This window comes from Camelus bactrianus, chromosome 9 (genome assembly GCF_048773025.1).
Source record: "Camelus bactrianus isolate YW-2024 breed Bactrian camel chromosome 9, ASM4877302v1, whole genome shotgun sequence".
Taxonomy (NCBI): domain Eukaryota; kingdom Metazoa; phylum Chordata; class Mammalia; order Artiodactyla; family Camelidae; genus Camelus; species Camelus bactrianus.
Window position 1 is genome coordinate 44367958 of NC_133547.1, and position 14104 is coordinate 44382061.

Consider the following 14104-nt stretch of genomic DNA (forward strand, 5'->3'; position numbering starts at 1 on the left):
ATCAAGAGTAAGTATCCTTTACGCATTTATAAGGTTTTCTTGAGCAGCGATGGATGAGATTTTTGTCAGTTCTCTGTGAATGATAAAAAATTAGTTCAATGTAGAGATTTTTTTTTAAGTAAGGCTAAATTGATTCAAGATTTAAGGACTTTTTATTCTGTCATTTTATCCTTCCTATCCTGGGAAGTTAATGGGAACTTCTTTTATAAAATTATGATAATTGCAGATGGTTAAGATTTCAGAACAGGAAAATACAATTTAGAGCAAAAACTTTCATAAAGAATAATTACTTCCAAGGAGGGAGAGTACAGCTCAAGTGGTAGAGCGTGTGCTTAGCATGCACAAGGTCCTGGGTTCAAGCCCCAGTACTGCCTCCGAAAAAAATAATAAATAAATAAACCTAACCACCCCACCCCCGAAAAACCCTAAATAAATAAAGTCACCTAGAAAATGTAAAGAAAAAAAAAGGAATGACTTTAAAAAAAAAAAAGAATAATTACTTACAAAAGAATGTAAATAAGATTCCTAGAACTTTACAATCCAAAACTTTTTATTCATTAACAACCCCAGTTAAAATGATTGTTTAAATGAGAATAATATATAAGAATAACAATTATGTAATAAAATATTAGAATACTCTTTAAATAAAAATAAGGCAAAAGCTTTATATAATGCTTCCCTTTAAAATGTCAGCATTGCACTTAATGGAAGAATTACGTGGACGTGCTAAGCTGCTGCACTACAAGTAATCAGCATAACATTTTTAGCTCTGGGAATCACCCAGAGGGAATTGTGGAACAAAAGCCTATTTTAAATTTAATTAAAAATAAAACCAGCTGCACTCAGAATAAAATCTAACACTTTTACAGTGAGTGACCTACAAGACCCTAAATGACCTAGTCCCCACTAAGCCTCTAACCCCTGGTTCACCATGATTCATTTCTACTGCCATTTTGGTTCCTCCAACATGGCAAATTTGCTCCTACTTCGGAATCCTTGCCTTGACTCATGCCTCTGCCTGAAATGCTCTTTCCCCAAATCATCACATATTTGGCACTTTCTCATCATTTATGTTTCAGCCCAAATATTATCACCTCACAAACATCTTTTCTGAAGTAAAAGTACCTACTATCACCATTACTCTCCATAATAATATTAGCTTGTTTTATTGTCTTTATAACATGTATTGCTATCCCAAATTAACACATTTATGAATTTAATTGTTTATTGCCTTGCTTCCTGAACAATAACATAAGTTTCAGTTCTCAGTTTGGTTCATCATTGTACCCCCTAAACCTAGGACAGTAAGTACTTAATAAATGACCATTGAATGAATGGATTACAGTTACTTAATTAAATCGAAGGCAATACTGATTGTGTGATACGTCATCATTTATGTACCAGCAAGAAGAAAATATGTTGCCATTTTCACTATGACTACTTTTATTACTTAGAATTTTATATTTATGAAAAGAGCTCTTTTAAACTTATTTAGACCTAGTTTTTTGAAATCATGTGTCACTCTTGTGTGTATATAAAGTTAAAAAAATACATAAGCAAAGTAAATTAAGATATTCCTAAAACTTCTTTACAAAGTCCAACTCTTCTGAATCTCTTTTTAGTAATAAGTTTGAACATATTTTAAAAATGCCATACATCAAGAGGCAGCATAGAAAAATAAAAAATCAACAGATTAGGAGAATATATATTTGCAAAATATAAATCCTGACAGTGTATTTGTATCATAAATATATAATAAATTAATACATGTCAATTGATAAGAAAAAAATCAAAGGAAAATGGAGGAAAGACTTGAGTGTTTATATTTTTAAAAAGCCCTGTACAGGCAAATAAACATTGAAATTATGTTCAGCCTTATTAGAAATCAGGAGAATGCATATTTGTTTTGAGATAATTTTAGACTTGCAAAATTAGAAATATAGTTCCTATAAATCCTTCACCCAGTTTTCCATTATATTAATCTTACCACACCATAGAACAAATTTCAAAACTAGGAAATTAGTCTTGATGTGATAATAATAACCACAAAATTAATTTGGGTTTCATCAGTTTTTTTCCTCTAATATATTCATTTGCTATCCAAGCATCAAATCCAGGATCCTACCATACATTTAATTATGTCTCCTTAGTCTCTTCCATTCTATGACAGTTCCTTAGTTGTTCCTTGTCTTTCATAACTAGATGCTTTGAAACAACATTAGTCAGTTATTTTGCAAACATCCCTCAATTTGGTTTTATCTGTTCCCCTTTATGGCAACAGGAATCACTGCAGATGTAAATAAGATATTTAATCAGTTGGGTTAATCAAGAGGGAGCTTATTGGGTGTGGGCCTAACTTAGTCAGGTGAGCTCTTAAAAGGGAGTCTAGAGGTGGGAGACATGGGAAGTGAAAGAGATGATCTGTTGGCCTTGAAAACAGGCCTTGAAGGCCTGTGAGTTCTACACTTGCAAGGAAATGAATTGTGTCAGCAACCACATGGGCTTGGGAGAGGGCCCAGAGCCTTAGATGAGATGCTAGCTTCAGGTGACACTTTGATTTCAGCCTGTGAAATCCTCAGCAGAGAACCCAGTTCAGCCCTGCATGGACTTCTGACTTATAGAACCATAAAGATAGTAAGTGGAGGTGTTACTTTAAACTGCTGAATTTGTGGTGATTTGCAACAGGAAACTAATACAGCCATACTCTAAGTTCTTAGGCTGGCACGCTTGATTTTGTAAGAAGTGTTAATGGGAAGTTCACAGAAAACTGCTAAGCCCCCATTCCTTTCTCAGATAGTCTTTAGCTTGTTGACCAAAATATCGGGAGCTTGCCTTTGTCCAGTCATGCCACCAGGAATGCAAATCAATTTTGCTTATGCTTGGAATCAACCACACCACAACCCCGAGATGTGTAAGACATATCCCAATTTCAGAGACGCTGAAATATGAAATAAAAATGAATCTTAGCAGGGGAGAAAGGGGGTGGGGAGGGATAAATCAAGAGTTCAGGATTTGCAAATACTAACTACTATATATAGAATTGATAAACAACAAGGTCCTACTGTTTAGCATGGGGAATTATATTCAATACTTTGAAAAACAATAGGAAAAGGACTATATATATGTATAACTGAATCACTGTGTTGTATACCAGAAATTAACGCAATATTGTAAATTGACTATATGTCAATTAAAAAAATGAATCTTAGGATCAATAACATACAGAATTCCATTTCTAGGAGGCTAGATGAAATGTTGAGTGAATTGTAGTTCATTGAAGCCCCGAAGGTTCTACCTCCTCTTTAGCATTCTTGGAGAGTGACAAAAGAAAAAGCATCACCTGCTTTCCACTATGAAGATTAGCAGATAATACTCCTTAATTCACTTTGAAAGTTGCCATGAGACAACTGCAAACAGCAGAATATGAAATATGACTGCTTACAGTGAAATATTTCTAGTATCAATGAGGTAGATGGAGGGAGAATTAAAAATTAAGAGTCAGATATTAGCAAGGATTTTTTAAAATGTATATTTTTATTATTTTATATGTATGTATCCTTTAACAATATATTGTAGTTACAAGATGAAATCTTGTACAATGAAAACAAATGACAACTACATACAACAAAATGAATCTCAGAAACATAACGAGCGGGAAAAAATCAAATCGCAAGAGACTACTTTACAGTCTGATACCATTTTCATAGAGCTCAAAAAGGAACAACTAAAAAATGTCCCTTTAGGGTTACATACATATTTTAGGCCTTTTTACATGTGATAAAACTATGAAAAAGAGAGAGCAGAGGGGTAGGGAGAGAGGAGAGGAGCTCAAATACATAAATGTGAAGTATGGGTAATGTTCTGATTCTTAAATTAGGTGATGAATAATTATTATGCTTGGTAACTTATTTGCACATCACATTTATCCTTTGTGTCAAAAATTAATTAAAATATGTGCCAAATTATGCATAAAATGTAGACAAAATTTGTATTTGTATGGTTGCTTTTTAAATGATGCTTATTTTATCAATAAGTGTTCTTAATTATAGGCCATTCAGGTTAATTTAACAAAAAGTGATTTTATTAAAGGCTAATAAGTAATCCTCAGGATCTTCAGGACAGACAAAATACCAGAAGAGGCTACAAAGCCTCTAATCATTTCAGATAATTGCTTCAGTGAAGATTCCACTGTGTCCACTGTTGGGCAAACACTGCAGCTTTCACCTGACACTGGATGCAGTGTTGTCATTAAGCCACTTTTGCTGCTCTTCTGTGGAGCTAGATGTAGTTGCCAGTGTTGTGTCATGGCCTTTACTCAAAGAATTCTGCAGTTCCCTGCTTCTTTGTATCACTGACTTTTAGGTTTAAGTCAGAGGTAGCTTTCCTGGCTGCAAAGGAGGCTGGGAAAACAAGTATCTTACACTTTCAGATTTTTTTTAGGAGAGAGGAAGGCTCTGTCTCATTAGGTGAGGGATTCCCTAAATATAGGGTAAGAGTTAGAATACTGGGCAGCCAAGAAGCAATGAAATGGCAGATGCGGAATGTCTTCCACAGCCCCTTCCTTGGCCACTCAGTATCAACAGACTCCTTCAGCTAATGCTTACTCTTGTTAAAAAACTATGCAATGCAAGAAGACTTGTGTCAGACATTGTTAGTTGCTTTCTCAATACTCTTTCCTCTTTGCTAATAGAATACTGATTTTATTTGGGGCAACTATATACCCTGCCTCCTTTGCTGCTAGAAGTGACCATTTAACAGGTCAGGCAAATAGGACAAGGAGAAATCTGGAATTTCTGGGAAAGCTTTGCTTTTCCTCATAAAAGGGAATACATGTAGCTGGCATAGGCCATTCCCTACCCTTCTCCCCCCTTTTTTTTCCTGCTTCATCATCTGGCACAGTAGCAGCCTTCTTACAACCACAAGAAAATAGCATGAAGGATGAAGAAGAACATGCTAAGAAGGCAGATTTGAAAGGCAGAACTGCACCCTTTCCTGTACATAGTTAAGGACCACTGATTAAGTATTGTTCCTTTCAGTTGCATGCATACATACTCTCAGCTACACCATTCCAGAAACAGATGACAATTTGGTCTCATTAGTTAAGACTCCATTTATTAAATTCATGATATTTTCTAATATATGGGCTGCAGCGTTTCTTTTGCAGTATTCATAAAGATTTTGCTAATCAAGAACCACCTAAACTCTGAACAGTATTTGGCATTTAAAGGAATCTCAATGGTTAAGAATGTTTAAAAGTCTATCTGGGTTTAAATCTTGGTTTCAGTTTGGAAAAATAACATAACCTCCTTGCACCTGAGTATCTGTAAAATGAGGTACAGTTGAAATAGGGGTTACATAATAACTAGAAAGCACCACGCTTTCTAGTTCACCTACCCATTTTTGTCTCTACTGGATTCTCAAGTTGTAAATAGTCCCTCCTCTACTCTATACATCCTTGTATTGAATTTATCACATTATTTGCCTCCTCTACCAGATTTTTCTTCAAAAACAGTCAACGTCTCCCCCTCCTTTTTTAAATTTGTAATTCCAAATGTGTCCTTAGAAGTTATCTAGGATGATTATTAAAATACAAATTCCTAGGTTCCATTCCCAAATTTCCATTTCAGTAGGACAGCGAGCCACATTTGAGGAACACTGAAATAGACCTTCAATGTCTGAATCAAATTATGCATAATGTATTAATATAAAGTAATAAAGGTAAATATTGATAATATTTAAGCATTTTTTTAAGATACTTCTAAACTTTTAATTTTATAATTTGGCTTATAATCATATAATTAATGACTTCTAATCATGAGGAAATCTCTAAAGCCATTTCAGGAACAACTACTGGTAGAGTTATACTGCTGACTACATTGTGCTAATTACAAAGTATTTATGAAAACCCTTGTCTACTTAACAGGTTGCCATATAAGTGAAAAATAAACCTTTGCACTTCCTAGTAATTAGACTCATTACTGAATAAAATTAGCTGATATTCTCAAAATGAGATTTTTATTAAAAAAAATAAGTTTGTATTAAAATTTTGCAAACCAGTCAGGTTCCATCATCCACTGCAAAAGAAACTTTAATACCCACTCAAAGTCAAGAACATTCCTTCTTCTCTTCTATTTTCTAACTACATACTATTTTCATAGCATTAACACCAGCTAGAATTTATATTATGTAGGGTGCTGAGAGCTTTTGATTTGCCAGGGAGAAAAGTCAACATATAGATTATCCTGATACCTGAAATGTAAAGAACTTTACAAACAACTCTGAAGGAACATAAAGTAGAAAAAGGGACATATGTTACACTTTAGTGGGCCATTTGATTACTTTATCATTTTCACTGAAAACTGACCATGGCAGCTGACAAATGGCATAGGGTACCTGCCTCCTGAATGGAATTGTGGGACATACAGTGGCACTTAGGTTATATACGTCAAGGCAAATGGCTAGACTAAAAGTTTACTTACTCTTGGGAAGTGAGATTAAAAAAAATGCCCACATGTGGGGTGGAAGTATTTTGCAGAGCTTTGAATAGAAATTTGACAAATTCTAAAATGACATATACCAATTAATTCAGGCAAAGTCCACTAGTTTCACTGGGATCAGATGCTTTTAGGATATCTTGGACACATTTTGTTGTTTTGACTGGAGTTCTTTATGGCAGTACAAAAGGAAGTTTACACCACACAAGGCACTAACAAAAAACTCTAACGATTTGTCTCTCCCATGCAGAGTAGTACTTGGTGTTATTGGAAAACATTGACAGATTTAGCATTCATTATTTCAATTACTTCTGGGCAAACCTAGATTGATAGTATTACATGAAGTAATTTGTAAATTTGAAATGTGACTAAACTGAGATGGGGGAATGAGTTCATAAGTGAGCCTAGCTGACCATTTAGAATTTGAATCTCAACATCGTTTTGTTGTCTGCACAGCACTATGACTGTAATAACTCTAATCAGGTGATAAAACTTTGCTTCCTGGTGAAAATTGGACCTAAAAAGAAAGCCAACTACTAGTACTAGTAATGAAAGACATCCAAGTAAGTGATAGTTCTTAATTATAAAACAGAAGTTATGTATAAATTAAATTATAGTATGTAGTACCTAAGAACTATGATGTGAATAAACCCATTATATGTACTTCACACTGGATAAACTACCCACGTTGAAGATTTCCTAGTAGGACAAAACTGAAAAATGGACTATTAATATCAAACAGAATAAATAAAAGCTACTTTTAGCATCTGAACTAATAGCACGTGTACACATACACACAGAGAACAAATTTCTCAGCATTCTTTGAACAATACAATGATTACACTACCACTAGAAAAAAACAGTTGACTTATTTTCAAGTATGTTTCCTGGGGACTAGTAATAGGTTCTCTCAAATTAAGAGTAAAGGCACTAGGCCATAAAGTGCCAACTCTTAGCACCAGAGAGACTTAAAACTTCATAAAAGGTGAATGACATGACAAGTTAGAGAATCTGGCAATCTCCTTCTGTGGAATTGTATTATTTTTCTCAAATAGAAAAAAAAAAAAACAATCCAAGTTTATGCCAAATAGATTTTAAAAGCTAATATCTTTTTAAAATTTTTTAGAATTGCAATTTACAAGCCTATATAAAATAAAATTGCTGGCTTATAATAAAATGCTCCAAGTTTCAGAGATATGAAAGGACAAAAATGAATTGAAAACAGTTTATATAAACCGAGGTCCCAGAAATGAAAATTAAAAGTAGTCTCTTAGAGAAAGGAATGGTGAAATTCTGTATTTTCACAAACACACCCAAAAACTGTTTTTGAGGACAGCTACTTTTGACTGAGAATTCTAACCTACCACTTGATACATTTAATCAACACTAAATCAAGTGTGAGGCAAGAGAGTGAATGGACGATATTTGAATAGAGAGGTAAGTTCCTTCCTTGATAAGCAATCTCCAGCGGTCATTCAGAAGTTGAATTATTTGATGGCTTGGGAAGCTGTGTCCACTGAGTTTTCCTTCCTAATGTGAAGAGACTCACTGCTGATGGACAATAATTCTCGAAGTTCCTTATTTTCAAGCTGGAAAAAAAAAGTATATGTTCATTTCAGTTATTTTGACTGTCAAATTGCATCAGAACACATTGTTCTGGGCCAGAAACAGAAAGCATATTATTTTAATTTTAAAAGGCTTAAAGAAACAGAAGAACTGAGAATTTCCTAAAATACTTATTTATTCATTTAAGAAGCATTTACTGAGTAATTTCTATATGCTGTGGATTAGGTCTACAAAGCAAAAAACAAGGTCCCTCTCCACTTGAGAAATTTCACTGCTTGTCAAACTCTTCATGGTTCCCACAAGTTTTACTATTGTTTCTTCTATCTTTCAAATTCCTAATAGTTTCACTCTCCTCAATATTCTCTCCAATGTCCTACAGTTGGAGAAAGGAAGGAAAGGGAAGAATTATTGGACACACAGCCAGGTACCACGTCGCTGTCTTCCATATCTTATCTCATAACCATGTGTAGGGTAGGTACCATTGCCTACATCCATACTCTCCAGTGAGGACACTGGACACTGAGATGTGGACACTGAGATGAGGACACTGGGGCTCACAAAAGTTCAAAAACTTGTCCAAACTCAGACAACTTGGATGTGGTAATGCTAGGGTCTCAATCTGATGCCCAGGTTTCTTCCACTTAAACTATTAAGTAAACTTTGTCCTGCATGTCTTTTGGGCTGTTTCCGTAACTGAGGTAAATTAGGGGTGGTGTTGACAATGTCATTCTATCATTTTAACTAACTCCAAAATCCTACTTGATTTGCCACTCCTTTTGATTTCCACACAGGGCAGCTTGCACTGTTCATCCTCTCTGCAGGAAATTCTGGTAAACCAGAGTATTTTCAGGTTCCACCAAGAGTTAGAGCCCATGGTCATTATATCTGTGTCATATAAAGTGCTTCCCTTAATACTCTGTATCTCTCTCCTAGCACTTATATACCATTTGATACCAAAAAAGTACTAGTCTTATGCCTTTCACTAGACTCTGAGGAGGGGCCCTATCTCTTTCTCTCTGGTATTTCTCAAATGGCCCACGACAGCATCTTGTAATAAGGAACATTCAAATGATCTACTGTAATGGTTTTCCTTAATAATTGTAGGGGCACACTAACACCCTAGGCCTTTCTTTGTAAATTATTCCCATTTTAATCAAAATATTACATGAAAATAGCTTTTAAAAAATCAAGACTATAAGGTTTATAAAATAGCAGTCTCTTGGCTTTGTTTCCTAAAGGCAACCACTTCTAATATTTTTATCTATTTCTTTTGGTATTTCCATAATTCTAAATAATGTGCCCTGCACTGCTATTTCCTGATCATCAAGTTTAGACATTATCTATTTGAGTTTCTTTTATGGCAGATGAGGATTTTAGCTCACATGTAATCTGTCCCTTCCACCCTCTCTACCCTCTTGATATAATACCTCAATTTCTAGCCAATACATAGTTCACATTTTCACTGTTTGCTGCTGATTACATTTCCTTTCTTGAAAAGGGCATGGAGGATGTGTTTTAATTTTAAATTAGAGCACACAGAAAACATCAATATATTGCAGTGATAGGATAGCAATGGCGTACCTTTCAGACTCTATGAAAACTCCCTAAGATATTGTGAACCTAAAGTAGAAACAATCTTACCTCTAACTGAGCTAGTTTTTCTTGAATCTTACAAAACTGGTCATCATCCATCTGAACAGCTTTCCTCATCACTTCTCCCATTTCACAGATTCTGTCAATCTGACTCTCAATTTCCTGTGAAGATAGGTGAAAATTTTTTTTTTGTTTTTTTTTTTTTACAGATAGAAAGTTCATGAGAACATGTGCATTACGATGTTATAAGTTCATTTTGTCTATGCTACCGAGGTTACACAGGAGTTTCACTGTAATCCAAGTCCTCAGATGTAAAGCCGTAATAAAGTTATCTTGTGATATTCATAGGTAATTTGTTTTCAAAAAATATAGCCACCCATTGGATGTTGGACAGTATCTCTAGTCCTCCCCAACATGGTCTAGCAGTTAGGATTCCTGGTTTTCACCCAGACAATATTTAAATGGCAGTTGAATTTAAATTTGAATACTTTCATTGGTAGGAAGCTTACCACATTCTAAGATACCTTATTCAATCTTTGGACATATCTCTTAGCAAGTTTCTCACATGAGCTAAACTGTCTCCTTCAAGGTTCAAGTTTTCTCCTCCAGACTACAGATAATAAAGTTTCTCATCCAGATGAAAGCCATTCACATATCTGAAATATCCCTGTACCCTATGACTTTAGTTAAAGTCAGTAAAATGTTTTCAATGGAAGCTAAAATGAAACTTATCTTTCATAAGTCCTACTGTAGCAAATAGTGAGGTGTCAATCTATTAATCCAGGATTAAATGATATAGTACATGTAAATGCACAATGACAACTGTGAAGCACTCTACAAACTTAAGAACAATTACTGGGTCTCCCAAATTAAATCATAAGCAACCAAAACTTAGAAACTATGTCATGTATTTTTTTTTTAAACTATACCTCTCTCTCCTAACAACACAGTATGATGCTATGTAGTTCAGTTTAATAAAGGTTAGAGACAGCCTGCTATGTACCAGGTACTATGTTAGGGATTAAAGATGAATTCATGCTCTTTACAACAAAGGAGCTTACAATTTAGTGAAATGTATGATAATAATCACCCAAGTATTTACTGAGCACCTTAAACACTAACTGGCATGCTGTTTGGTGGAAGAACTAAGTATTCATTAACATCTTGAAAAGAGATCTTGGTGAGAGAGGGAGGAACTTCAGACTTACTCAAACAAAAAGCCCTAATAAGTCCCTTACCCACTTCTTTCTATTCATATTTTCACAAAGCTATATAAAAACCAACAGCAAATATGATAAACATGAAAGGAAAACAAGCTGACTTTTCTTCAAAAGCATGCACAGAATCTAAAACAATTTCAAGATTTTAATTCAGTTCATTTTGAATTTATTCATTAAAGATTCTTACTGCAGAGTGAGACTGGTGGGCTTTCAAGACTGGTTCAGCATCCACTGCTTTTTTAGCAACCATTAATTGTAACATCTGTTTCCGGTATTTGCTCATGATGAGTTCCAAAGCATCCTGGTGTTCCTCCAAGGAAACCCATAGCTCTATCAAAAAAATAAAATAACTTGGCAGTGATATCTGAGAGATAGCTCCGAAATCCAAACGTAAACAACTGGAATTTCATGACACTCAATGAGATATAATGAATCCAAAGTTGTAAATCCACAAAACTTTATAGTTACAGGCTATGTGAAAAATAACTTTCTAGGCAGAGGCAGTATAGTCTGGTAGAAATAACATGGGATGTGGCATCAGAAGACATGAATTTAAGTTCAGTTCTCTTGAGTTACGGTCTTACTACCCTTAAGCAAATCATTTAACCTTTCTGAGCCTATTTCTCATCTGCCTTATAATAAATACCTGGCTTATCTACACCAAAATGAAGACATAGGAATATAATGGGATGATATACGTGAAAGCCCTCTGTAAACCCATATACAAGTAACTATTCACGCTACTGTCAATAATAATGTATTCATCAAGCCCAAGAAAATACACCTGATGATAAAACTTAGTTCTTCCACCCTGTACAAGAACATTAAAAAACTTTAACCTTAGTTTTAATGTTTATTTCAATTAATATTTAAACACTAGAATTTAAGCCCTGGAAGATATTAACTCTTTTGTTATGCAAGCCTCCATCTGGAGACACCTAGATAAGTCATGCAGTAATTGAACTCTACTAAGCACCTCTTTGATAAGCTGCCTATACAAAACCAGACAGATGACCTTCAAAAGGGTAATGTAACAAACTGTTATTTACTGGGCCAGCACAAGATAACGTTCCTGTTAAAAGTACTGACCTGGAAATAACATATAGCATGTGCGCTTTTGTGAACAGTTTGCAAGAACTTCTGAAATATTACTGGATAGTAGAAAATCATAACTACACAAAAAGGCCTGACTAACCTCTGTTTTCCTGCTGCAAGTCTCTAATCTGTGTATTCTCTTGGGACAGCAGAATGTGAGGTTTGTATTTGGACATGTCCTTTATATCGGATGCATCCTCTTGATACTGGACAAACAGAGACAGACTAATCGCGCCGTAAACAAAACAGCCGCAGGTGCAACTGAAGAGGTAGGAGGCAGAGCTCCAGGGCAGCTTTCTCAGCCCCGACCCCGCTGAAAGGTCTCACCGCCTCCCTCTAAGAGCAAGGAAAAATTCCGGGCCGAGTTCCCACTTTATCTCACCCTCCACCCGTCAAGTGCCCAGAACCTGAGGGCACGGGCCCCTACCCTCTGCCTGACCTGGTCCGGAAGCGCTGTCCCCGCCTCCCGCATAGCGGCCACCCTTCGGTGCAGCGCCGCCGACTGATCCACCAGCGACTCTGCGGCCGCATCGTGCTCCCGCAGCCTCTCCAGCAGCGTCTTAGCGTCTGTCAGAATCTTCTCGATGGTGCAGCTCATTGCAGCCGCAGGACCAGAGCCGCAGCACCGCTCACCTGTACGAACCAGTCAGCTCCTCCCTGAGCCAGGCTCAGTGTTACAGACGTCATTTCCGGGTGCGTTTAAAAGGCGCCTCGGTGGGAGCTGCGATGTGCGCTTGCGCAGTGGCAGCCTAGGCGGCAGTGACTCGCTTTAACCTGCGGCTTGCCTTGCAGCCTCGCCCTGTAGCCTCGCCCTGTGAAAGCCCGAGAGGCTTGCCCTTGCCACGCCCTTGGTTTCCTGTTCCCATGGCCCGGTGGTCAAGTTGAGTTATGGCTGGGCTCCTCCGAGTTTCTCCTTTCCTTACTGGTTTTGACTGATGTGGATTGTTACTTTGTCATCGTTGTTTTTTTGTTTTTTTTTTTTTTAATTTAAAAAAAATGTGGTAAAATACACAAAGTTTACAATGTTAACCATTTTTTAAAGGACAGTTCAGTATTAATGTATTAAGTGCATTCATATTGTTGTGCAACCATCACCACCATTTCTCTCTAGAACTTTTTTAATCCTGCAAAATTGAAACTGTACCCATTAAACTTTAACTCCCTTTTCTACCTTCCTCCCCTTTGGCGCCTGGCAACCTCTATTCTGCTTTCTGTCTCTATGAATTTGACTACTTTAGATACCCCATATAAGTGGAATCATATAAATCATAGTTGTCATTTTTGTGACTGGCTTATTTCATTTGGCATAATGTCCTCAAGGTTCATCCATGTACATAATTTCCTTCCTTTCTTAGGCTGAATTATACACACACACACACACACACACACACACACACACATACATATATGTATACATATACACATACACACACCCACATATACATATATATTCCACATTTTGTTTATCAATTTATCCTTTGATAGATCCTTGGGTTGCTTCCACTTTTGGCTGTTGTGAATAATGCTGCGGTGAACACATGTATAAATATGTTTGAGTTCCTCCTTTAAATTTATTTTTGGGTATATACCCAGAAGTGGAATTACTGAGGTGTGTGGTAATTCCATTTTAAAAAATTTTGAGGAATAACCAAACTGTTTTCCACAGTGGCTGCACCATTTTACATTTTCACCAGCAGTGCGTAATTTCTCCACATCCAGTTTCTTCACATCCTTGCAGATATTTGCTATTCTGTCGGGTTTTTTAAATAGCCATTGTAATGGGTGTGAGATGGAGTGGTTATTTTCTGCTTGCCTATTTTTTTCTATTTTAATTCAATTATTAATTGAAAACAAATTTAACCAGAATAGCAATGACTTTTGTGCTATTTGTTATATTGGCTTGTGAGTTTACCTTGTCAAGCTTGTACGTCAAACTTTGTTCTTTTCCATTAATTACTTTAATAAATACTTTCGGAGAGCCTTCTTTGTATCAGGCACTGTTTAGTATCTGAGAATACAGCAGAGAATGACACAAGGTTGCCACCCTTAGGGAGTTTATACTGTAATAGGAGAAAGAGTTCATACTCTTAGAAATAATTGAAGGTAGTGACAGGATTAGGAACATGGTGAAAGGGG

General features: G+C 36.0%; 1 protein-coding gene across 1 annotated transcript; it reads right to left on the bottom strand.

Annotated features, from left to right (window-relative positions):
• Nucleotides 1–7705: 7705 nt before the first annotated feature.
• Nucleotides 7706–12787, bottom strand: SIKE1 (suppressor of IKBKE 1). Its single transcript, XM_010968303.3, has 5 exons — nucleotides 12408–12787; nucleotides 12069–12174; nucleotides 11061–11203; nucleotides 9702–9815; nucleotides 7706–8083 (listed from the first exon to the last, which is right to left on the bottom strand). The coding sequence occupies exons 1-5, from the start codon at nucleotides 12564–12566 to the stop codon at nucleotides 7982–7984; spliced, it is 624 nt and encodes a 207-aa protein (XP_010966605.1). The 5' UTR covers nucleotides 12567–12787; the 3' UTR covers nucleotides 7706–7981.
• Between the last annotated feature and the right edge of the window lie 1317 nt (nucleotides 12788–14104).

Excerpts from the sequence above, each read along its gene's own strand:
- SIKE1 (XM_010968303.3), bottom strand. The coding sequence starts at position 12,566 with ATGAGCTGCACCATCGAGAAGATTCTGACAGACGCTAAGACGCTGCTG. Across the intron at positions 12,175-12,407 it reads GGACAGCGCTTCCGGACCAG|TATCAAGAGGATGCATCCGA; the intron begins GTCAGGCAGAGG and ends CTGTTTGTCCAG. Across the intron at positions 11,204-12,068 it reads CTTGCAGCAGGAAAACAGAG|AGCTATGGGTTTCCTTGGAG; the intron begins GTTAGTCAGGCC and ends TTTTTTTGATAG.